Source organism: Strix uralensis, chromosome 3 (genome assembly GCF_047716275.1).
Source record: "Strix uralensis isolate ZFMK-TIS-50842 chromosome 3, bStrUra1, whole genome shotgun sequence".
NCBI lineage: Eukaryota > Metazoa > Chordata > Aves > Strigiformes > Strigidae > Strix > Strix uralensis.
The window spans coordinates 22,686,258-22,712,908 of NC_133974.1; the positions used below are offsets into that span (position 1 = coordinate 22,686,258).

A 26,651-nucleotide genomic window follows, 5' to 3' on the forward strand; every position below is an offset into this window, starting at 1 on the left:
TATGGTAAGTTTATATACAGGGTTATGTATGTAATCAAATAACGAACCACCAGAAAAGGCCAAATACCAGTGGTGAAACACACAAGCTTCAGGGTTCACTGAGCTAAGTAGCAAGTTGAAAACATTATCTCCTAGTAGCACACAAACTCCCTAGTCACAAATAAAGCCACCGTTGAAGTTTAAGTATTTCTATTAAAAAAGCTTTTTTCCATTAATGAAAGCTTGACACCATCATATTTAAATAGAAGCAACTGAACCAATACCTTTAAAATTACTTTTCCTTTACTGAATTTTGAATGTATGATTATTTAGAATTTTCATCTTGCTAAAGCCAGTCACAGACTCCGAACACTCTTCTCATATTTCGTGAGTTGCATTTTTCTTTAAAAGTAAAGTACAAATTGTGGTATACAGTTATAGGAAAATACCCCCAAACTTAAAATACAGGCAGTTTTCATAGTAATATTAAAATAGCTTTCCAAAGTTGTGGTAACTCCATTTTCATACTTCTGATCTCTTCACTGGGTTACTTGACTCTTATATTCAGCATCAACTGCAAAGGATCCTTAAAGCAACCTAGCATCTTAATAACACCCACAACATTGTACAGGGACAGTCGCTGGCAACTTCTGGGAAATTTTATTGAACAGGCTCAAATGGAAATGGAAATATATGTATTTATATTCTAAGCTGTTTAAATATATATATACACACACATGCACTCACCCTGCACACATACACATTTGCATACTGAAATACATATATTTCAAAGAAAACTGGACACAAAACATACTACAGCAAGTCTTATCAAAGCTAATATTTGGCTGGAACAGCTGTACTGATACGTGGCACATTTCGTCCTGTTTGTAACCAAGGTAGCTGGATAGCACATGTAGGTAAAGCCTACATATACGTGTAACAGCAAAATAGTCTGTCCTGGGAAGAGACAGAGAAAACAGCAGTTTTCAGAAAACAGCTCTAACAGTCTGGGCAGCAGAACCATTCTGAGTAAACACCTCAGCTCTCAGGGAAGATCTGCAGATCCTGATATAGGTACTCCACTTAACCTCTTTAGGTGTAGACAAGACATCAAAAGAGAAAGTAAAACATGTAAAAAAAGGAATTTGTAAACTGAACCATAATTATCCCCTAAGAGGAAAGGGGGAGGGTGGGAATGACCCTTTTACTGAGAAAACTTTACTCCTTTTCTATAGTAAAAAAATATTATGCAGCTAAAGTCCCTTTTCTTCCAGACAGACCTAAAAAGGTTATCAACAATATCCGTCCTTTCCTAATACAGCATGCCTTATTCATTGTAAGCTTAACATATACATAAGTTTGAAATGCACATAAACCTTTCTCTGTGATTTAACTTCCAGGAGTTGAACACTACTGCTTCTCTGTCTACTATCACTACTTTGCACAGCTATTTTCCATTCCAGTTTTTGTGTACTTTAATAGCAGATAGACCAACTGGTTTTACTTACCCTTTGGATTTTGGAGACTTGCACCCTGCTAGCAATTGCTGTTCATCATCTTTATTGAACATAGACGTCACTTCCTTCCAACCCCGAAAACTTGCACCTTGAACCTATGCAGAGAAGTAAACATCCTCATAAATGTGAATTACAGACTTACAAGCACAGAGTATGACTGCCAGTGCTGACTCTGGGTGGCTGATAGGCAACAAAAGGCCTACCTCTTGTGTGCTGTGCAGCTGGGAGTGCAGCAGCTCCATCAGCCTGCAGAGGATGGACACTTTTTGAAAAAGAGCAGGTTGGGTTCCTGCAGCAAGAGCTCTTTCCTGCTGAGCAAAGAGTACAAAACCTTGCCAGTTAGCAGAGGCTGGCAAGTGACGTCAGTGAGTACAAATGGGCCTGGATGCTCTTCTGCAGGCAGGTGCTGCTGGCTCCATTTTAGTGTATCACAGTAAGAAGGGAGTCCAGTCAGCTTAGGAAACAGTTCAAGGGGCTTCAGTAGTCAGAAATTAAATGAACAGTCATTGCTAGAAGGGGCCACAACAGACAGGACAGCCAGTTGAATTATGAAACTCTTAAGATCTAACCTGCTTTGCATTCACTGTTCCTATTTTTAACTCATCAAAACCTACTTCTGGCCCTGCAAGCAAAAAGGCTAAGAGTATTGGCTCACCAGTGAAATGTAACACATGGCACTGGTGCACTATAGTGTGCTCTTTAAATTTACTGCGACCATTAAACATGTAGAATAAATTATTTTTTCAACATTATTAAAGGTTTGATTTCTTCTCTCCCAAAGCAAAAACAAAAAAAAGGTATTGGCTGGTTTTATTTTGATAGCATGGTAAGGGACTAACAGAAATGCACGTGTGCCAAGCACATAGTAACAAAGTTGCTGTTCTTCCTCGCAGGGTCTAGCAAGAATGGCAAAGTGACAGTCTAACAGTGTTACTCGATTACATTAAAAAATACAATGATACATTACGAAATATAATAAACAATCAAACCAAAATTGTAGTTAACACAAGTGAAGGCTAATTCATCACCTATTATACTGTTTTATCCTTTCTGTAGAACTCATCGTTGCCAATTAGTATCAATTTGACATTTAGATTTTAATTGATTACAGTTTATAATTGCTATGTCCATGTAGGCCTTAAAACATGTTAAACATCACCTAGAAATTGAGCCCAAACACAACATAGGGAAAATACTGGTAATGCCATCTCCTCACCTTTCAGAAACCCACAACTTCTACCATTTACAGGAGTAAAACAGCACCCTTATTATTGCACATTAGCCACGAAGTATTTCCATCTTTTGTTCTCCCATTTCACTACGTCCTACACCTTCACTTCTCATTCACCTTCCCTCAGCTACTCTGACTCAGGTCCATTTTAGGATCCACTTCTGGAGGAAGGTCTAACCTAGACTCACTTTCACTTTGGTTAGATACAAACATGGATCCAGCTTTGGGCAAAGTTCTGGAGAACTCTGAAGAGGGAAGGCTGAGCAAGCCCAGAGCAATTTCCAGATCTCACTCATGGGCCATGGACAGACTGGGTACATGAGAGCCAGGTTCACCACAGCCCAGGCCTCCGCAAATGCTTTGCCCACCTCTTCCTAAACCCATGCCTAATCTTACTATAAACCACAGCATTCCTCATGGCTTCACAAGAAAAGCAACGGTTTCTATATATATTTTTTCCACTATGCGAATAAAGTGAGTATAGATTATAATAAGCAAACCCTCATGTTTAATTTAAACATACGCTTTCTATTTTTAATTATGTTAAAAATATGTAGACAGCTAACTTCCATTTTGTATCCCTGCGACAGACTCACCATACCCATCTCAGAAGACTGGTACTATCAATAGTATAAAACAAAACCAAACAAGCTGCAAATGATACCTTAAAACAGATACCTTGCTATACAAAATCCTTGTGTTTAAACTATCAGCCTCTGCAAGTAGTACTTAATATTTAGTGCTTCTGTGGTGTAAATAATGGTTTAAAACCTCAATTTTAGTCTATAAAGGCCTAATCCTGTTACCCGTTTCTGTTGCTCAGTTAAATTGTGTAACAAGTTTAACATGAGGATTTGTTACTCCAATTTGGCTTCCTCTCACTGCAAAGTACTTCATCCACAATAAACTTTCAAAAAAAGGAAGAATCTCCAAGAAGTTAGCTGCTGAAGGAAGTAGTCTGTTTAAAGAAAGAAAAAAGGAAAAAAAAAAAAGGGCGGGGGGGGAAGGGGAGAAACTCTAGAAAGCACTTAGCTTTTCGTATGTTAAAAAAATCCTTCATCTTCTGTTATCTTACTCAAACTCTAGTATTTCAGGCCTTTTTGGGAAGGAAACTTTGCTACCACAGCCAAACCCACAGCTAAAAGCAACATGTAACAACTCTTACTGCCTTAATGCTATACACCTTTAAACTGGAAAAAGACCCAAAGATACCTCAGTGATCTAATTTTTATATATATATATATATATGCTTGCCTTTCTTCACTAATGATGCTTCATTAAGCCACAGCCACATAATAAATCTGCAGATTGGAAAAAAAACAACAAACCACCTTGTTACTGGTTTTCAGATAACAATACAGAGAACTAGCTTAACTTAAATTATATGTGCCTTTAAAGAACAGCACTGATGAAAGACTATTTGGAGATAAGCATTTATACACACACGTTCAATGTAAAAAAGAATATACCTACCCATACACCTTCTTTTGATCTAGAACATCTCACATACTTCACCGATACAACTACAACCTTTGCTGCATTGGTTTGGATACCCAAGCAATCCTCTAGCCAAAAAAACCCCAACAAACCTCACCACCCCAAAACAATTTCATAATAAAATCCTGTTAATATCTAGCCACAAGTTTTGCATATTTTTAACTTTAGGTATTTTTAAATTTAATTTTATTAAGCCCAGTTCTAATTTACAGATACCTTTGAGAATGATGATTAGCAAAGTCCTATTCAACGTCAAGCAGATAGCGTGTGCAAGTCTCCAGATTAAAATTCTCTGCACTCTTCCTACCTGTATGTAAATCAGTACCTATGTACACATTGTGCCACTCCTTCAATATTTTCATAAACAAGTACTTCCACAATGGATACATGGCATTTGGTAGGTACATACAAGGGTAATAACCATGTAGCAGATTCCGATTTATTCTTCTCTCAACTAGTCCTTAGGGCAAATGTACACTAAACCTTTAAGACATACTTCCACCACTTATTTGCAATTTCCAAAGGAAACACTGCCAGGATAATCTACATAAGAGCACCAACGTCCAAATAGACCATATTTTGCTAATATGTGATAAAGCTTGCTGCACAAAGCCTACTGCTATTAAATGGACTAGGCTGAAAGAAACACCCTAAGTGCAAGAGTAAAACCAGAATCTCCGCCTACCATGCTTAAGCCTCCTCTTCTACACCTGCCTGCACCAGCGCTGATTTTCTGAAGCATCTTTTCACTCAACTGAAAAGGAGTGAACAGCTCACTCTTGACAGTCTTTTCAGTGGTACCATACTTAAGAATATAAACCTTAGCAAAGGAGGAGGTCAAATACTTATTTCGCACTTCCAGAAGCTTTTTTTCTAACTACTGAACTGTTTAAGACACCAATCTTTCTTTCTGACTACAGCTGTCATGTAACTGTCACATATTAACAAAAAAATCCCTCAAAACAGCCTGCTACATTCCTGTATTTCCTTCCAGTGTTATTTAAAGACTTTTAACCTACAGACAAGTACCACCACCAATGCAGCTGGAACAGGTACAGCTCAGGAAGGAGATTCTGAAGTCACCATTCTCTGAAACCATCAGTTTGACATACAGCAGCTGCAAAGCCAAAAAATGCTGGGAACCATCACAAAAAAGATTAGACAAATTCAGACAGCAAATCCATAAATGGATACCCTCTATTTAGAGGGATACACCCTCTAGTATCTCAAACCAGTGATTTTTGATGTTAGGGGAAGAAGCTCTAGACACTGGCCAAGCTATGCTCTCCCTGAACAGCATCTCCTGTTGTTGCAGTCAAAACAGACTGCCAGACTAGACGGGCTTGTCTGAATCAGCTAGGAGTTTTGTACATTCTTACAGAGCATGTGGAGAAAGATCCAGATCCCAGAACAATCAGCTTCTTCCTTGCAATGGATGTCACAGGAAGGCCAATAAGAAGAGATGACACTTTGTTAAGCTGACTCCTCACCACACCAGAGTTGTTTTATGTAAAAAGACTGAAGTATGTGAAGTATGAAAATACAGTACTGACACGGTCATAAAGTATCAGTCCACTTGCAGAAGTTCTGTAATTCATTTTTATGATGTAACTGTCTACACAAAAGCTCAAAAGTACTACTCCTAAAATTTTAAAAAAAGTCACATACACAACTGACTAGTCTGTATCCTCAAACCTTTAAAATATTTTTCCATGTGTCAGTGAAAAAAGAAATAATCCAGCATCCAAAGTTCACAATCACAGAGCTGGAAGGGACCTTTGGAGACCACCTAAATCCAATCACACTGCTCAAAGCAGGGTCAGCTTGAGCAGACTGACAAGGATCATGTACAGCTGGGTTGTGAACACCTCCACACCTGGAGAATCCACAACCTCTCTGGGCAACCTGTTCCAAAAAAAACGTTTCTTCTCATGTTTCTTCTATTTCAATTTGTGCTCACTGCCTCTTGCCCATTCACTGAGCACCACTGAGAAGAGTCAGACCCCATCTTCTTTACACCCTCCCTGCTGCTGGTATACATGCAGAAACCTTTCTTGTTGCTCTTTATTTTCCTCACCAGATTTAACTCTATGTGGGCTTCATCTTTCCTAACCTCATCCCTGCATACTCAGAGAGCATCTCTATATTCCCCCCAGGACACTTGACTCTGCTTTCACCTCCTGTATGCTTCCTTTTTATGTTTGAGGTTTCTCAGGAACATCTTGTTCAGGCAGACAGGCCTCCTGCCACATGTTTCTTTCTCTGCTTGATGGGTCAAGCCATTCTTGAGCTTGGAGGAGGTGATCTTTGACAAATCAAAGCTGACTGATACCACTAGAACAGAGCCAGGTGTACTATCAAAACTCCAGGTTAAAAATAAAAAAAAAAAAAAAAAACAAACAAACCCCTGAACAAGTGAAATGCCTATAAGGGACTGCTAAGAAATGAGAGCACTATAAAGAAGGACTAGAATTGTAACATCGGATGTTAGAAAGTCAAAACCTTTAGAGGACCAGGTTGGATGCTGCAGTTTACTATTTTTCAGAGATTCCAATGAGAAACAAAGCAGAAACTTCTCTAGATGCCATTTCACTATTCTGTGACGTATCACTACAGACTCTCATACCAGTTTGACTATGAGAGCATAGAGTATGCCTATCAGAACAGCCATTAATAAAGTTTCTCCTGTATCTTCCATTTCAGATTGTGAAAATCTGTGCAGCACAATGCTCTGTGAAATCACCTAAAAGGATCAGTAGAAGTGAAATTACACATACGTTCATCAACTGGCAGACTACTGAAAAGCCATCATCGTCTGTCCCAATAGGCATCTAAAAAGCTCAAGCCCAGAGCACAGATTCTTCCCCTTCGGTAGAGGAAAATCCAGCTTATTAAGTACTCTTTCTCCACTATGAGAAAGCTGCCATTTAATTAGTGTATCTTCTGAAACTGGGAGTACCAGCAGTCAATTCTAGAACATCATGTAAAGGATGCAGTCTGTATTGCTAGTCAAACTGTCTGCTGTTTCTCCTCCTCGCTCCCTTCCCCTCTGCTTTGCTGATGCTTCAGTATCAGTGCCCATCTGTCAGACAGGTTCCCCGAGAGAAGTCTCACAAGATGGCAGATCTGGTTTATCAGACACTGCTGCTGAAAAGGGTCAATCCAGTCCATTGCCTGCTCACATTAACACTGCCTGCCTTACACTATGGTTTTGTACCTGTGTGATGCTGTGCAAAACCAATTCAACTCACTAAGCCTGCAGAAATGTAACTCATTCATTTTTTGCATTCTTTTGGGTTAGTGATAAGAATAAGCTCATTCAAAGATGTCAGACAGTCACCAAAGAATGTGGAAGCTAGGGGCAACAGCACATTTTTTGAAGCAGCAACTACTGTATCAGCTCAGGTACCCTCTGAAAGTTGCAGTCATCTGTCCACTTTCTTCCACACATGCAGCTTTGTACATACAGTATGGCTTCCCCAAACTCACCCCCTAAGCTTCACTCTGTAAACTCAACCTTTACAGTAAGAGTTTTCTGCTTTGTTACCTGCATCATTCAAGTGAATCAACTGTATGCAAATTGTGTATGTTGACTACAATTTTTGTTTCTTTCTTTAGATAAAACAGGGAACAAATGTCTACTGACAGTTAACTTTATAAAGTGTCCCAGAAAGGAATAGCTCCTCTTAAATTGGAGTCTCTTACAACATTTAAACGTTTTGTTACCAAAAATGACAAATTCTGATGACTTACATGACTCTCAGCTTCCCATACTGGGTGAACAACTGAAGAGTCTACTGGGAAACAGTAAAGCATCACTAAGAAGACTTTTCAGTTAATTTTACTGTCAGAGGTACATAGTTCATCATCAGAGCTCTGCTAGTGGGCAAGAAGGTTCATGAAAAATAAGACTAAAAGGCAACAAACAAGAAATACTGACAGCTGGGTATAAATTAAATAAGTAGATCAGTCCTAAAAGCAAATTAAAAAACTACATTGCACAAAAAAGTATATAGCTATAGATAAGCATATACTAAAGATGAAGACTACGTATAAATTTACCTGAAAAGTTAAATCCATCCATCAGATGGATGTGGTTAATATACATGAACAACTTATTATGGGAGAAAAAAAAATAAAAATCACAGAATTCAATCAAGTCAAAGTTTAACAGCAAGGATTTGGGACACTATCTTAGAGGTATCAGACAAAGAGTTTACATTTCAAAGCAAGAGATTCAAGATTGTTCAAATATTACTCTGACTCTAAAATGGTACTGCTTTATAAGTGGATACCAGTACTTCCAATATATTCCGGTCAGACTTTTCTACTTCCCGACTGCCCGGCCAGCAGGACTCTGGAGCACAGAAGTCATTCTCTGCGGGCTACAAGAAGCCACATGACAAGAGTCTTAGCAACCAAAAAGAGCAATTACAGGGGATTCTTGCTGTATACCTGCAGTGAGAATCAGCATGTTCAATGTCACTGTGTACTTTAGCAGCTAATCCCTAAAAAGTCACTGCTCAGCATGTATGAAATGAGATTTTCAGAAATTTATATTTTGGCCAAGTTTTAGCAGACCTTCAGAAGTATTTTCACAGAGGATTGACAACTGCTAAATCAAAACTCTCCAGCAAAGTAGAGGCACTCCACAAAACACTTGCAGAAATTTTTTATAAATATAAACAGAACAGCATTTTCCTCTCAACCTTGACTGAGAAGAAACAATTGTTTGTTCTACAGCTTCCCTCCCTCCTCCCCCTGAAAAAAATGAACCTAAAATAAAAAGCTAGAGACGGAATTTTCCATACAAGTACCTTACAGTTCTATAAAGTTACAACTAAGTGTTTTATAATTAAAAAAATGCCAATCAGCTTTAATTAAAGAAGCATTGTACCCACATTATAGGAAACCTATTCATAACATGTAAGTACTCAACAGAAAGTGAAAAAAACAACCCCCTCCAAATTTGTCTTACAGATTTCTCAACTCAACCAACTGCTGTTGTGCAGACCAACAGTTACTCTATTCTGTGATGCACGTGAGCCAAAATGCCAGGATTCGGCCCTACTAGAATGTCCCATCATCTCCAATTTCATTATTAACATGAATTATTTTGTTTCTCAAAACTTTGCATATTTTCAAAGCTGGCCTAGTAACAACTGTAGATGAAGTCTCTGATGTACTTCTAACTCAGAAGCTCAGCATGTAGATGAGACCCCGAAGATCAGCTTTGCAGAGGCCAAAGGGCCAGGTGCAGCATGAACAGATTCCAGATTTCTGCATTTCGCAGAGCACCACTAGAGGGTTCACAGTTCCCCACTTTGAGATGTCACCAGGCTTTTTAACCAGCTACACCTGCCTTTCAGGAACACTGTGAAGAGGGAACTAGAAAAATTCAGCACTGCAGTTAGCCTGTCCTCACTGCTAAGTGGGCAGCTTCCTGCATGAGCAAAAACCAAGACCATTTTCCAACCTCCATCTCCAACCATTAGGACTAGCTCCCACTTCTGCACCTCCAAATGTAGGTCAAAGGCCTTCCTCTGCAAATAGGCATCAGGACTGTCTTAAAACTCAGGCTTTAAGAGAATGTGAAGGCTGTCTCCCTAAAGGGCAGACATATCCTTCATCCACTGCCCCTTTCTTCAAGAACTTCATTGTTCTTCACCAGACGGCTTCAATATGGAAACTGTTTTATTCATGATAAAAAGGCCACACATGTAATTCATCAGCCTTTTATTAGCATATTAAAGATTTTGGAACTTCTGGAATATCACTGTACCGACAGCTTCTCAGACGACAGGACAACCAACTAAAATCACAGAATCATAGAATACCAGGTTGGAAGGGACCTCAAGGTTCAACCTTTCTTGGCAAAAGCACAGTCTAAAGTGCACAGTCTAAAAATACAGAAGTGCTTTCAGAAACAACAATAAAGAAAGAGAAGATGAGAAGGATAAGGTGCTTTTTTGTGAATACATTTTTAAGACAAGAGGGTTTTACTTTAAAACACAAAAATACTGCAGCTCAGTGGTTTGCTGGTGACCTTTTTTTTTTAAGTCAAAACACACACTTAGCAAGCCTTCCTGAATCACTAAGGGGCAAAAGAGTTTCAATATAAAAGAGATTAGTTTTTAAGATTCTTTTCCTAAACATTCATCATCTAGCATAAAATAAACAGAAATTTACATTTTCATAAAAAAGAATAAATTTCTTCTAAAAAGTAGAAAAAAGTATAGTACAATGTGACTTCTATTTTCAGTAAAAATCATGCTGCATCTGAAGTAGAACAAAAAGAAGTAACAGAGACAGATGTTCAGTTTATACATATTAATGTAAAGTATTCTATTGCACTAATGAACCTATTTTTAAATGCTTTCCTCTATACCTATGGAATTTCAAAACAAGCTCTAGCATATCATAACAACTTCCAGTTCTTTCATCTTCTACTAATGTATTTTAAGAACATTAAAAAAGATTCTTGGACACATATCAAGGTAAAAAAATTTAACTTGTATGCCTACTTTTCTTTTCTGAAAGATATGAGATAAAGTCCTTAACCTCTTGTGGTCAGAGAGCCGGTTGAGCTATATATAATGGAATAAATAACCCAAATCCCTTCTACTTTTCATGTTTTCATTGACAGTTACAGCTAGAATTTAGTGCTTCCTTCGAGTTCACTTCAGTTATTCCCGTGGCTTCTTATTTTTATTTTGTATTTTAATATAATGTGGAAAAAAAAAAGATACCTTCCCCTCCCCATTAATGAAAGGAAATAAGGCATCTTTCTAATACTGCACTGCTGATATTAACTCATTGAGAACCCCATGACCAAGGATCATAATTATAAAATCATCAATGAAGTACATAAATATCCTCCTTAATCAGTCTGTACATGAAAAACAGGTAACTTCCTAACATATATTGATTGAAATATATATAAAATATTACACTTCCAAAGAACAGGTATTTACCTTTGTTGCAAGTTGTGACACTGAAGATGAAACTTCATCATGAAGAAACTGGTCTTTATTCTCAAAAAAAGGATAAAGATAAAAAAAGGCCCATAGTCAGTTTTCATTTGACAATTAGCAGTGACACATTTTAGTGTATTCATAAATGCTTTTATTCTATTCAGCCCATCATAAAATTGACAAAATGAAATCACAATGCAAAACTAAGCGAATACCACTAAAATAAGAAATGTGAACAAAACTGCACTTAGAATGAAGAATGCTGCATCAGATATAAACACCAAAATCAAACCCTTACAAAAAAAAAAAAAACCCAAAGAGAGATCAAGAAAATCCTTGCATCATTTTAGTACAATTAAAATTAAAAATTTTATTTGAATCTTAATAATTGTGTCTGTATTTTTTGGGTCTACATTGGTTTTCTGAATACCATACTAGATGTGGTCTATGCACTGTCTGTAGGCTGGGGGGAGAGGAATGTCCCAAGATTATTTCCTCCTTCACATTAAAAAGCATTACATTTCTTATGTCAAGGACAGACTTTTGCCCCATTCCTTTCCCCTCCATTTGTAACTAGAGTTCTGAAGAAAAACAAAGAGTACTGAAGATGTTACTGAAGGTAATTCAGTAGGGTAGCATTTCTGTCCATCTCTTGAAGTAAGCTGGTGTCTTAGTATGCTCAGGCCATCCTGTTGCTATCAACGTTCTCTTCAAGACAGGACAAGATCAGTGCTGGGAGTACCTTAGAGGCCAAAGATAGATATAGAAAGTGGGGCCTAGTGTACAGGAATTCTGTAGTTTTAACTTTCTTCAGTCTGCATTTCAATGAAAAAAATGTTTTTTTTTCCTCTACCTATAACTCCAAATACAAACAGTCTTCAAGTACAAAACAAGAACAGCTACCTGTAACTGAAATTATTTAACTCCAATTCCAAGAAAAAACAAAATTACAACAGAATGGTTTATGGAAAGTGTCTCTGAAGTGGCAGTTTCACATAATCCCCTGTATTCACTTCGGTCCATTTTTTGCTTACGTCAGCCACTTATTGTTCAAAAATTGAATTTATCAACTTCCTTTTCAACTGAAGTAAGTGCTAGGGAGTGGAGATGCTCTTTGCTCCGTAAGTTTTATTTTTGTTTTAGGGTAACTCCATGTGCACATATCCCAAGATACACAAAACACACAGTATCCCAGCTCCTACGCATTACCAAAGACCTCTTTCACTTTGCTAACAGCATCAGAGAGAGGTGAGAAAGCTGGCATGAGATGTTAGGTATTTCTAGTCATATGGGGGCCCAGATGCATCAGCTTCATTTTGAGAGACAAGTTTCAAATCCCATGCATTTTTTTTTTGTTATAGTTGTTTTTTATAAATATTTTTAATATATTTATATTTGCATACTAATGTTTCCATTTACTTTATAGGCAATACTTTATATTATACAAGGGACAAGGATGGAGTTCAGAGCATTTCTAGAACCAGCATGAAGACCATCAGACCACAGTTCAATAGTAACTGTACGTGGAAATACAGTGATTTGTAGATAGATAGCTTTACTTGTTGGGGCAGAACACAAAGTCAGGAACTTCTATTATCATCCCAAATGAGAATATTACTTCCTGTGGATCTTAACAAGTGATTTACCTTCCGGATTTCAGTTAGCCGTCTTTAACACAAGAGGGTATTATTCTAGATGGTGTATGAAAAATGACAAGGTTAAGATTTGTGTAGTACTCTAAAATGAAATTCAATTACTTTTTCCCTTTTTCTTTTTTTCCCTTTCTTCCCTTTTAATAGAATCACTGGCAAGGTTTTAAATGGAAATGCCACACACATACCATTTCAGAAGTTCCCTTGTTTTTCCTCAATACTCTTAACTCTCAAACTTTTGGATGAGGTTTCAAAGCCTTAGACTTGATGGCATCTATGCTTGGACACAGGGTAAGAGCTAGAGAATACTTCATCTGATTTGTCCAAATTTTACCAAAAAGAAAAACAAACAAAAAACAAGAACTAGAAAAGCCTCAAGGGGAAATATGGTAAGAGAAGAGATTATCTCAGACATCCAGAGCTGGCAGAACTACCAGTTTCAACAACCAACAATACTGTCTCCAGAACCAACAAGACACTGTTAGTACCTTCCAAAGAAATAACACTCATTTTATCATTTTAATTCTTCCAGCTCTCCAAATATCTTAAGAAGGATAATAAAAATACGAAAATGCATAAAGAGACTTCATGCTCTACTACAGAGAAAAGATGGAAGCATGAAGGCATACAGCATCTAGCAAGCCAGAGCACAAGGAAGCAAGAGTGCGAAGCAGCCTTCACAGTTCAAGCTTTTAGGGGAAAACCGAGATGCAGTGAGCACCTCATGTGGCTAGGGAGTCAGCACAACAAAATGTGAATACCATTGCTGATAAAAGACGTTATTCACAATAAACAGTAGACAAAAAGGGTGTTTATTTGCTTCCTTAAAAGTGTGACTGTTTCTGTGTTAATACAGCGCTACTACTCACGGACATACAAGGTGCTACCTCATAAGGAATGAGACAGTAGTTTGCAGTAACTGTGGTCATGCCGCGGAGGCTGATGGTAGGAAGACAACACAAAGTTAAAAGATACAAAATACAAAGATTAAAAGATATGAAACCCTCGGGAAAGCAACTGGTGAGAATTCAGTACCTAAAATACATTTTTTGGGGTGGAAGACCTATCAAGCATCCATAGTATCTTTTCAAGATACACTGCCTAAGAAAAGGAGACTTGGACCACTGTGCTTATGATGTCCAGCCATACATACATCCCACGTGCTCACAGTAACTCTTGATTGAAACTGGCCAGTGCGTTTGGATTCATCAGTCTCAAGGAGACAAGATTTCAAAATATTCTGTGGAAAAGCCATTGCTAGGGAAAGCAGACACAAGCAGACTAATGCCCCACATCAGGAAGGGAGCATGAAGGAGCACATGTGGGTGTTCAGTGCCAGCCATGGCCCACATTGCAGGGAGGAAACTGTGCACTGTGCAGTAGGGATGGGTTGTGTATTGAGGAAAAAAAAAAAAAAAAGGCAGAGGGAAAGAAGAGAGGGAGGGAGTGGAAGTGGACCAGTGCCACCACTGGGAAGAGCTGTAGAGAAAAGACAAGAAGTGGTATACAAGCCATCTTCACTTATCACCCACAGAATAATTTGCAGTTTTTAGTGATACACATTAGTACACCCTCTTCTGATATTTATTCTCTACTTTTGTTACTGTTCAGAGATGAGAGAGCCTACAATTTGGTTTTTCAAATTTTCTTTAGGGGACGATCTACTGTACAGCTACATGTAAAGAGTGAAGATGAGCTTTCGTTATCATGCTCCGTAACACATGCTGATACTGAACACTTACAAATTATTTCAGTGTATTTTTATCTGGGCGGTTTACAGTTACAACAATTCATTTTTTACTTCAATTTAAAAGACAAATGCGGACCATATTATAGTATTTAGTAACTGATAGGTGACTGAATGCTAACGCTAGTGAGAAATGCTGATCAGCAACTTGAATAGCCTTCCAGTTCTGGCAGGGGAAGGTTGGTATGCACAGTGTGTTTTCATAAGGAAACAAGTGCCCTTTTGTTGGACATACTGCAAACCGTAAGGTACTCAAGGGATTAATTCAACTAACACACAAACCTTTTTGTACAGAGATCAAAATTGTAATCTACTTCCCTCAGCTTCCTTTGTGGTAAAGTAATTAATTAGTCTCTTTAGATCATTCACTTTCATAGTTCAGGCCAAGATGAATAACACTGGACATCAAAGAGTTAAGGCAAATAATAGCATCACCTGACCCTGCATGCCCTTCTTTTGCTCTAGTACATAAAATGGTGTATTATCGATTTTCTCTACCAGTTGTGGAACCTTCCTATCGTACACACTAGCTGTCAAAGCTGAGCGCATGTAAGAGTAAACAAGTTATTATTAAGAGTAGGACCTTTTGGTGCAAATTCTCACCCTTCTACTGACCTATTACTTCCCCTCTGCTTATCATCACATCTCATCAAGGACTGAGCGTAATTTGAAGTCTAGGTTATCATGCCTGTAAGTGCAAATTAGATTATGAACCACAAATGTAAGTGGAAAAAAACCCAAAACAAACACCACCTCAAGAGATACACTCCAGGGTAGAATTTAACACAATTCCCAGTATTCCACAAACCCCACTAAATAATTTAGTGATGGGATAGGGGAAAGTTAAAAAAAAATTTTTTTAAAAATCATTCAGGAAATCACAAACCTGAAAGTTAACCTCTGAAGTTGGAAAGATTCCCAAAACACTGATTACAAACCAAACAGTTGAACAATTGTATATACACAGCCTGACCAGAAACAGCACAGATTTGGAAGAGAAGATCACACTGACAGATCACCATCTTAAAATACAGCTAACAAAACAAACCGATTCCTTAGGTTTGAGTAGGGTCTTGCTATAACGTCAAATGAAACAAGACTAAAGCAGATTATTACCAGCAGAAGTAGGGAGGTGATAGTCCCCCTGTACTCTGCACCGGTGAGGCCACACCTTGAGTATTGTGCCCAGTTCTGGGCACCTCAATACGAGAGAGATATCGAGGTGCTGGAGCGAGTGCAGAGGAGGGCAATGAAGCTGGTGAAGGGCCTGGAGAACAAATCCCATGAGGAGTGATTGAAGGAGCTGGGACTGTTCAGTTTGAGGAAGAGAAGGCTGAGGGGAGACCTCATCACTCTCTACACCTACCTGAAAGGACACTGTGGAGAGATTGGTGCTGGTCTCTTCTCACAGGTAATTAGTGACAGAACAAGGGGGAATGGCTTTAAACTCCAACAGGGGAGGTTTAGACTGGACATTAGGAAAAAATTTTTCACAGAAAGAGTGGTCAGAGAGTGGAATAGGCTGCCCAGGGAGGTGGTGGAGTCACCATCCCTGGATGTGTTTAAGGGTCGTTTAGATGAGATGTTGGAGGATATGGTGTAGGGGAGAACTTTGTAGAGTAGGGCTGATGATGGAGTAGGGCTCGATCCCAAGGGTCTTTTCCAACCTGAATGATTCTATGATTAATGCAAAAGTCACTCTGCTTATCTAATTTTAGAACTGAATCAAAAACAATGCAAAATGTACTCAAACATAGGTAAGAAGAAAGTTATCAGCAGAAGATCAGTGGTATTGGGCCTCATTTTCTTTGCTGCACCTATAATATACACCAGAAAAATTCAGTGTGTGGATATATGCTTTCTGAGTCAGGAAACTGTTAAGACAAGTGATCAAATGTAAATAGGCACTGAAACAACTACACTATTTTCAACATATTCTTTTAACACGGCTGAAAAATAAAGCTGAACTGTACCTGAACACTCATACAAAACTGAACATGCCCTTTAAGGAAAAACGAGGTTTGCAATTTTAACAAATAAAGGATGCTTTACTCAGTCATACATAGCTTTCTTCTGGGACACGAGGCTATGTGTTCAGCAGACATAACTCCCATGCTGAACCATGAATCGTCTCTGTTCCTTTCTGGCAGAGGTAGCCAAGATTGAGGTTAAGATCATTTCATTAGTCTTGTCCATATTTCATCTACTGCGAGATCTCAGTCTTCCATTTGTATGTCCCTAAAGCAAGTGAGTGAACCAAACTAGCCATCTGGGCAGATGGTGTAAGTTGAAAATTTCCTATTAATATCTCCAATGAAAAATATTAACCTAGGCATTCTTGAAGTCTGTTCATGCTCAAGAGTAATTCAGTATTTTAAACTCATTTTTCTCTTCTATAAAAAAATACTTTTCCACTCCAGAATGCTCACGACACTTAGAAGAACATCTGTATTATCACAATACACTATTTTAAATGCCACTGCATCTAAATAGTGACAGTGACTCCTATCCTGCAAGTTTCCTCTGCCAGTCTTTGGCAAAACTTGAAAATACTTTGTCCAAAAAGAAAAGGAAAATGTAAAATTTAAGTATGTTAAAGAATTGTACTTTTATCTTGGGATATATTTAATAGACAATACTGATCTTGAAACATTCTCCTAAAATACAATTCATCAGACCATTTCTAGAGGAACTTATTTCACTCCACTATTAAAAAGTCCAGATGACTATTTCAGATAGACAACCCACCCAATGTATTTAAAAATGCTTCCATCTTCTAGGCCCCAGTCTTTCATAACTACCTATTATTTACCAGACCAACCGAAAGATGAAAAACAGTTTTCCTATGCTCTCAGCTTTCAAATTATTAATACTGAATAAATTAAAATTAAGATGATGCTCTTTCCTTCAGCATCCACAGCTCTCAAGAACTTGTTTAGCATTTTCACAAACTCTGTTTCATTCAACCACTTCAGTTACTGCTTCACATTCCATTACATTTTAAAATAGAGTATCTAAATTATTTCCATATTTTTACTGTCAATTGATATAAATGGCCAAACGAACTGGAGAAAATTAATTTCAGAATGTAAGTATTTACATAAGAATGTTTTTGTAGTCCTGCATTTTCTTGGCATTACAAAGAGAAACGTCAGAACACCAGATTCCTATGCTCTCTGTTTTTACATCAATACATGAGGTTATTCTATTAATTGTTCACATTATTGTGCATCTGTAGTAAGTGGTTATAATACATCTTACTCAGACTTTGCTTCTCTGAAATATTTTTGGAAGAATGTTATTAAAGATGCAACACCTTAAAAATATTAAAAAAGCTCAGCTCATTAAGAATTTAGTTTTGCCCAATTTATAATATCTCAAATATGCTTCAAGAAATGGAAACAGCTGTATTAAGATCAAAATACCATCAGTGTCAAAGCTGAAACAAATAATCAATTTTACTTCAATTGCTTCAACGATTCAAATATTCCAGTGAAGTTTTCAATTTTGATGAAATTTCTGACTGAAAATCTGTCAATTATTTTTAACAACTTATCCATACTAGAAGTTTTTTCCGATCCAGAAAACAAACCAATGGATGCTAATTCAAAAGACAGTAGCTGACATACAATTTCTATTCAGTCGTGGTGTTTGCAATTAAATTATGTATCTTTAAGAAAGCTCTTGCATGAGTAGTGGCAATACTTTTGTAGTATAGTTTCTGCAAAACAGGTTGAACGCATTATTTTTGGTTATAGTGTTCACCAGCACATGCACTGCTTCCTTCTGACACGTGGCTTTTATCAGCACTTGTGGTGTTCACACAGACCCGTCCTGGAGCTCCTCACAAAGAACCAGTGGCAAAACTTGTTGGAAATGTACCTCTGACGATGACAGAACTCAAAAGATAGTCTACCTGGTAAAGTGTTCAGTAACTTCTAATAACTCCACTTATGTTATGGATGTCCCCACACAATCTGGCAAACAGTTTCTATAAAAGTTGAGGAAAAAAATTATAAGCCTATTTTTCCAGTGAAAAATTAGTTAGATTAAAATGATTAATTCTTTCTTAAAAAGCAATGTATTTCAGTTTGTATATTAATGGTAGCAAGGCCAGCACTGCTAGGAGAGTATGGCTCCAGAAACGTTGCAAAACCCCATAAAGATACAACAAATAACTTACGGAAAGTGCATCTCAAGCAGTGATGTGGTGGAGAAGATAGTGAGTTTGTGAATCAGTGAAAGGGGGGTAATTCTGTGTTAGGTTGGAGGGGAGGAAGACAGACAAGTCTGCTGGCAAACGGAGGCTATCAGAGCCGATAAAGCAGAACTGGCTCAAGGAAAGATACAACAAGTGATAAAAATGACAAACCAGGGAGAGGAAGGGGATGTACCAAGAAAAACCTTGAAAGCAAGGACAGAGATCTGAATGTAAATGTCCTGAAACAAAGGAGGTCAGCTGAAGAAATGGAAACCTAAGGATGAGGAGGACTTAAATGTTATGCCACAAGCAACAACATTAATATCAGCAATGGCATTTGCAGGGACTATGGGATGGGGAAACTCAGCGTAGATATTAGAAGCTGCAGAGGAAGTAATCACCATCAGTGTGGGAAGTGAGGGTCTGCACAAGAATGTCAGCCGTCTAGACAGAAAGAAAAAAAAAAATAATTAAAAAAAAGCAGATCTGGACTTCATGGAGGAAACAGCAGTAAAGTAGTGGACACAAATTCTCTTTTGCACAATAGATAAAAACCACTGACAACCTTCAGCTTACAGGCTTGACTTAAAGATAGATACTGATGTTGTCTACAGTGGGAGACCAACCAGACAGTATGTGCTTTGTAGGACTTCTAACAGTCAGAATAGACCAACAGAGAGGGGGGAAGAGGTGAGAAGCAGATCTGATCCAGGTCAACTGTGTAAAGACGACAGTATAAATCAGAAAATGAAGCACCTCAGCAATGACAGGGATTAAAGAAAAAAAGAAAGCCTAAAGCCCCAAAAGACACTGTCAGCTCTGCAGAGCTCCAGGAAGACTGTGAGAAAGAAACAGGACCCGCTCAAGAAGCTGCTGAAAGATGAATGTAACAAGGAGGAGGAAAAGCAAGAAAGGCAGGCCAAGGAAGGGCTCAGGAAAGTCTTTGCTGTCAGTCCCACAATCTAATGTTCAAGAATGATGACAGAATACAGGTGATGGATTTTAGCCAGAAAAATGTCACTGAAATGTCACAAGAACTCTGATGAAAGGAAAAAAACAGGCTAGCAGAGAGGAGAAGGTACGAAGGAATTATAAGAGTACTGCAGGCAAAGTCTGAGACACACTGAAATGATCAGAAAGTGAAGGAAAGGCATTAGCTGGATTAACACTGACTGCTTTATTTTTTAATTAAAAAATACCCTTATTCAACATATTAGTAGAACATAAGAAATGCTGCTCAGCTCCCACCCATTCCTGCAGGGCCTGCCTGAGTTCAACTCATTCCAAGATGAAAGCCAGTATTAAAACTGCACCAGAGACTTAAACATCTTCATTAAAAAAGATAACTAAAATTCTGTATAGCCAACTTTAAAACATCCAGTGAGCAAGTCTAAACAAAATTGAGCATAAAACGTGTTTTTGCACATATTCTCTTTGAACATAACACAAAAATACCATTGGGGAGAACAGATCAAGGCTGCGGATCTGAAATATTTTTACATGAAAGATAAAGCTTCAGAAGATAATATAGGTCAGCCTGACACCCATCCAGTACCCTAATATATAGATGTATTTTAAAGTCAAGCGCCATTTTATGTCAGTTATATGCGATATTGACATAGCATTGACATCTCTGGGGACTGATTAGATGATAGTGGGATTGAATCAAGGAGAACTTAGCACAACTGCCAAAACATTGCCTTCTAGAAGTCAAAACCCAACATTTTTCCCTTTCCAAAAATGTAACTACAGTTGGACACATAACAACTATATTACAAACTGAATGCAAGTTTGGCATGCATCACTGTACATTTCTAGCATATTTTGAGAGACACACAAAAAGCACGTTAATTTCATTTTACACATGTGTACGTACTGTTTAGGTTTGTTGTTGCCTTCATGTATTAATTGTAACTTCAGCCAATAAAGCACCTTCATTGCATAAATTAAAAAAAATTATGCTTCAAAGCATAAATTAAAATTAACTTCTAAGATTCAGTCTAAAACTGTCTGGTCTAAAAAAAATATACAATAATCCAGACATTTATTTACACGAGTACTGTTTCAAAATTTACTTGTCTTTCTTATCTCAGGAAACAGCTTACTATTTTAAGTAAGTGTTAACAATTCAAAGTACTTGAACGTATGCAGAAACTTCTGCTAAGAAGTGGCCAGAGGCTGACAATTCCCTCCCATTGCAATTTTCATGTTCTAAAATTTGTTTTTGTTCTCCCCTGGAACAAAATCAAACCATTCTGTATTCCACAAAACCAGAACTGTCAAAAGTTCTCTTTTTAGATCAGACTGTTTTTCTATTTAAGAACTACAAACTTTACAAATTCAAATGTCTGCTTGTTTAAGCCCAGCTCAGGCTTCCGTATCTAAACAGGATGATTAAAATTTCTGTAGAGTAACAAATGTTTTTTGGGTTTTCATTTAAACTTATAGTAGCCTAATTCTTTGTTGCTGTCTGCTACTGCAATGTCCTAATTATTAGGTTGCACAGTGAGAACTCCTTCACTCTTTCTCAGCTTTGAAGAAACAACATATAGCACCAACATTTCATTACACTGGAACGCTTTCAACCTGGTCTGTTTTAGTGACACAGATGTGACTAGCAATTTCTTTTCTTTGAAGTAAAGTTTCAGCATTATTTATAGCATGAATGGTAGAAGCTTAAGGATTTTCTTTCCGCTTGCCCATTAAAAATGAAAATAAAGACAAAAGATAGTTGGGGAAAATAACATATCATAAATCAAAGTCAAAATGTGATGACGACGATTCATCTTCTCTTTTACCAAATGACGTATCAGAAAAGAGCCTTGAGGAAATTAAATGTAACGCTGGGCTTTCTTAATTTACTAAAAAGCACTCCAACAAATTATCTGGATTTTGGCCCCCAAGACAGAAAATCAGGGAGGTCTTGCATTCTCTTCTTCTTGATGAGGTAATCCTTGATTCACAGCTTAAGCAGGCTGTACCGTTACAACTTAAACAGAGCAGAGGCTGAGGAAGACCAAGACTTTCTCATGCACAGCTAAGGTACCAAGAGGACTGCCCCCGTAACTCCTCCAAGCTCTGGTGGTGCTACTGTCCTCTAAAGTCAGGAGTTTGGGCGATGCAGGTCATGATGCAGCAGTAGCAAAGTACAGGTCATCACCAAATCCCCCTATGCATTACTGGATTTCACTCCCTGGCAATCATATTATTGGGAACAAAACCAAGTTCTGACAAAACATCAAAAATGTCAAAAACTAAAAGCAAGGCCCTCAAACTCTATCAGCTATAACAACCTGAATGAGCATGTTCAGTTACCTCACGCTTTCTCCTTGACACCTGTCTAAGCCGTGTTCTAGACATACTGTACCTATGGCTGACGTAGAAGCTGCCTTTGATAGATCATGAAAATTACAATGTTAATCAGGTGGTCATAATTTTCCATATAGTCTGTCCTTCCTTAAAGTGTACATAAACTCTAAAACAACTACACATAAATGTTTTTTTGGGGGTTGGTTTGTTTTTTCTCCGGTTGCCAAATCATCTTGATTTTAAGAGGCAAAAGCCTGTGGTCTTCACTCCAACTTCTGTGCCACGCTATGCTACTGCCTTGCTAGCTTTTCTGAATCCTTTATCTTCAAGAATATTCCATTTAGTGCCTTAGAATAATTTCTTTTTCCCCTGCCACCTCCAACACCAAAAAAGCATCTTTTATTCCAGTGCCATTGGTAATAAGCATTGTGGGAGTTGGAAAGGAATTTTCTTAAAATTGATGAAAATGGTAAACCATTTGCACCAGAAATCACTGTCCTCACCATTATTTATACCTTGAGACCACCACTAATGGAACAGAAGCTCAGCATAGTAAAGACAATTGGAGAGGGCAAAAAACCCACCAAATAAACGAAAAAAACCCTGCCAACCTCTGTTCGTAAAGTAGAGGATTGGGAGAACTGTCAGGACAGAAGTCTGAAGAACCATCTTCTGACTAGGAGGCTAAGGTCAGGAGCCTCAGAGGGGGTTTGGAGCATTTGTGGTAGAGAAGAGAAGCAGTGAATAGTCAGTAGCATTTACTGGAAGCTTTCAGTGACCTTTGGTGTTCAAGGAGGGTTTCTGAAGGTAAGCAAGTCTAGGAGGGCTGTGGATAGAACAAGCCAGCAGCTTAGTGAAAACAGCAGAAGTTTCCAAGCACCTGAGGACAGGAACTGTAGGAGGGAGAGGTTAGATGTTGTATGAGACTTTGTGGGAGATACTTCAGGTCACCTGGGGTCACTCCCCCTTCATCCCCTGCAGGGTGTCTCCAAAATGAGTATCTGTTCTTCCTCTCCCACAGAAGATCCTATTCATCCATATTAATCTTCACAGCTGCTGTCAAACAAGTAGCAAGAGCTAAGGCTCTTCTCTTCACTATGCAGGGGAAAGGACAAGGCAAGGCTCAACTGGGGAGCAGACTGGGGATTTTGGCCGCTGGACGATGGAGGAAATAACTGCTGCAGTTGCGAGTACTGCTACTACTTTCTTCAGCAGGAGCCATGCATGTTGACAACCTACAGCAGTTAACCAGAAACTCAAGCAGAAGGTAGATTATCAAGATACACTCTAGCTCTTCCAGCAAGGTAGGCAAGACAGCCATAGGGCAGGAAGTTGGGTGGGTTTTTGTACCTTCTTTCAAATACAAACCTCACCTGTCTGCAGCCCTGGGCAACTGCTTGCTTTAGATATGCAGGTCTCCTGCAACATCTCATACAACATCTAAAGATACTCTGTGGTCACAGCAGATCAGTTCAGCAACAAAGCCATATCGGCCAGCGTAACAGGCTTCTGAACTGGATCGATGCCTAATTGTTATCAAGTTTTTGAAAGCAAGTCAACAAACATTCTTTTAGCTGTTTTGCCCGATGCTCAACTGATACCCTTCCCTTCAGGTTGCAGTTGTTAGGCGACCAGTACTTTGAGGTCACTGCTGGTGTTTAACTCATCATTTAATAATAAAAGCTTTCAAACAAGATTGTGGCTATTTAGTAACAGCCGACTACCATTATTGAAACTATAGAAAAAGCAGTCCTGCCAAAACGTCAGTGCTCTACACAGACGCGCACATCCGCAAATGAAGATTACGTTCTTACAAATCACTGTTTATTGTGCTTAACGGATGGGTTGCAGTGCCCCTGCCCAGGGCTGGGAGAGAAAGTACCCTGCGGTATGAAGCCACTGGAATGAAGGACAGCAAGTCCCAGCAATGCCGGAGGCCGGCGGCTGGAGGAAAACAAGGGAGGACAGACCGGCCAGCACCCCGAAAAACTGGGTGACAGCTGCACGCCCCGCGCAAACACCCCCTTCTCCGACCACGGCCAGCCTGCCGGCACATCCAGGGGCGAGAAAAGTGATTACTCATGCCGCCGGAGAGGAGGGGAGCGGGAGCAGGGCGCGGGGCCGAGCCTCACGACCCCTCCCCGGGCCCCGCGGGGCTTCCCCGCCGCCCGCCGCCGGGCTCCGCGCGCCTACCTGGGGGGCCGCGAAGGCAGCGGCGGCGCAGGCGGCGGCCGGCGGCGGGCCGCGGGGACGCGTCTCCTCCTCCTCGGGCGAGTCGTCCAGCAGAACTTTGCTGCTCTTGTTGAGCTTCCACATGGCGGGCGCGGGGGTGGCGGCTCCCGCCTCTCTTCGTCCCGGCAGCGAGAGGGCCGAGGCGGGAGCGGGAGCTGCCTCCGCAGCCCCGGCCGGGGCGGCTGGGCTCGGCTGGGCTGGGCAGGGCTCCACTCGGCAGGGCTGTCACCCCGCCGGGGGCTCCCGGGGCGGGAGGGAGGAGCGCTGCCTGGCGGTGCCGGGAGCCCGCCCCCCGCGACCGCCTCGCCTCGCCTCGCCCGCCGGCCTGCTGGCGGCCCCGGCCCGCTGCCCCGGCCCCGCGGCCCCGCCGCCCCGCCTGGCGGCTGAAGCAGCCGGCTGTGAGGCGGGTCCCGCCCGCGGCGGCGGGAAGGCGGGCAGGGGGCGGGGGCGACGCTTCCCCGCTGCGCGGCTCCTCACCTGCCGCCGCTCCCCGCCGGAGCCGCCGCCGCCCGCAGCCGCCGCGCCGCCGCTGCCATGTTTGCGGGGGCGGGGGCACGAGGCGGGGGGGGGGGGGGGGGGGGGGGGGGCTTTCTCGTCACCACGGCAACCGGCGCGGCGCCGGCCGCGCTCTGACAGCGCCGGCCGCCGCCCGCCCGGCCGGGCCCCGGGGCGAGGGTCGGCCCTCCCGCACGGCCGGCGGGAGCTGGCGGTACCCCCGGCCTCGCCCCGCGGGGAAAGGGCCCCCACAGCCTTCTGCCGGCACCGGAGGGGCCCCCAGCGACAAGGCCCCTCCGAGGGCCCGGCCAGGTCCCTCAGAAGAGGGGCCGGCGGGTGTTGGGGCGGGTGCGGGCGGTGCTGCCCAGGCAGTCTGGGCAACGCGGGGCACTTCGAGGTGGAGTCGGGCCTGTCCGTGGCGCCGGGGGGAACGGACCGGCATCACCTCAGGTGGTCCCGGGGTACCCACCCACCCGTGTACCCGCCGGCCCCTCTCCCCCACGGCCCAGCCGGGGTGCTGCCCCTCGGAAGGGCAGATCCCGCCGCACGCCTTCCCCTTCCCGCCTCCCTCGGCCCGCCGAGCCCTGCAGCCTGGCGCGTCCGGCTGCAGCCCAGTGAGTGCCAGTAGCTCCCGGTTCGATGGCTGAATGATCCAGATTTAACCCCGTGCGTACCAGCTGGCATGCTTGATAGTTCTTAGTTTCAAACAGACATGCTACCATACTTTTCCATAAAAATCCCCACCCAGGCACTCATTTATCCATTATTTTGGATTGTGAATTAGATGTCCAAAGAACCATGAAAGTATCCTAAAAAGCCATTTTGGGTTGTTCTTCTTGCTTAACATTACTGTGATTTCTCTCGTGAAAGGCCGTAACCCTCAAGGATCCCTCATGGAAGACTTGCAAGTCTTGCTTTGACCGCCTGATCTCTTTGGGGGCCAAGCAGCAGCAATTAGGCAGCAGCAATGCTTTGCTGAGGGTGTTTTTGGCTGCAATGTGCTCCTACCTGCTTAGCCAGAAAAGGGCTCACCCTGGGGCTTGAACGGCAGCTCCCGCGGCCGGTCGCTCCATGTGCTGCCCATGCGTAGCGTAAGGAGAGTTGCTTTAACTCCCCATCAGCGGCGTATGAACACCCACAGAGTCAAGGTTTACAAATCAATGAAAAACCACACTTTTTCTGTCATAAAACATCTTTATCCGTAAGAGCTAACTTCAGAGGCATCATGTTTTTAACTATAATCTCACTTTTGTACTAAGAATTTCTGTAATGATTTAGGAATGCCGTGTAGCTAACTATAATTTATTACCTAACTGCACAAAAGACACATTCACTTCACTTGAACCTGAAATCACAGAATTTATACCAGTGCAGTTTTAGCCCTCTTGTCTTGAAAATGAACTTCGCAAAATGATATTGATGTGCAATAAAGCAAGTATACAAGTGTTTGAAGGACTGGAAAAGCCTTAAGTTTTACAATAAATTTCCAAACAAAATCTTCATCTCATTTCAATCCCTTCTTTTGCAGGACTAGAAGCTACTAAGAAGCAAAGCACAGAATTCCCTTTCACATCTTGCGTTAATATTAACCAAATCTCAAGAGGGCAGGAGACAAAACACATTCTCAGTTATTAAAGACAGATCAGGTTTATCATGGGTTTCCTCTAGAAGGCCAGGTCAATTTATAACCAGCTCTTTAACCTCTCACGCCTTCAAGTTTATAAACAAAAATATTCAGTAGGCAGAGCTGGATGTTTCTAATTTTCATTGATGCATCTTCGGGTAGCTTTAAGTAGTAAACAACCATTTCATTTGAT

At 40.6% G+C, this 26,651-nt stretch overlaps 1 protein-coding gene across 3 annotated transcripts in view; it reads right to left on the reverse strand.

Annotated features, from left to right (window-relative positions):
- TDRP (testis development related protein) overlaps positions 1–24,801 on the reverse strand; it is a 28,801-nt gene extending 4,000 nt beyond the window's left edge. The window contains exons 1-4 of one of the 3 annotated variants that reach the window (XM_074861663.1): positions 24,301–24,801; positions 11,199–11,258; positions 1,700–1,804; positions 1,488–1,591 (exon numbers count right to left, since the gene is read on the reverse strand). In XM_074861663.1, coding sequence (XP_074717764.1) covers positions 1,488–1,591; positions 1,700–1,804; positions 11,199–11,258; positions 24,301–24,423 — 392 coding nt within the window. In that variant the 5' untranslated portion in view covers positions 24,424–24,801. The remainder of the gene's footprint in view (positions 1–1,487; positions 1,592–1,699; positions 1,805–11,198; positions 11,259–24,300) is intronic. The other 2 variants (XM_074861664.1, XM_074861665.1) reach the window with 2 other exon arrangements.
- Between the last annotated feature and the right edge of the window lie 1,850 nt (positions 24,802–26,651).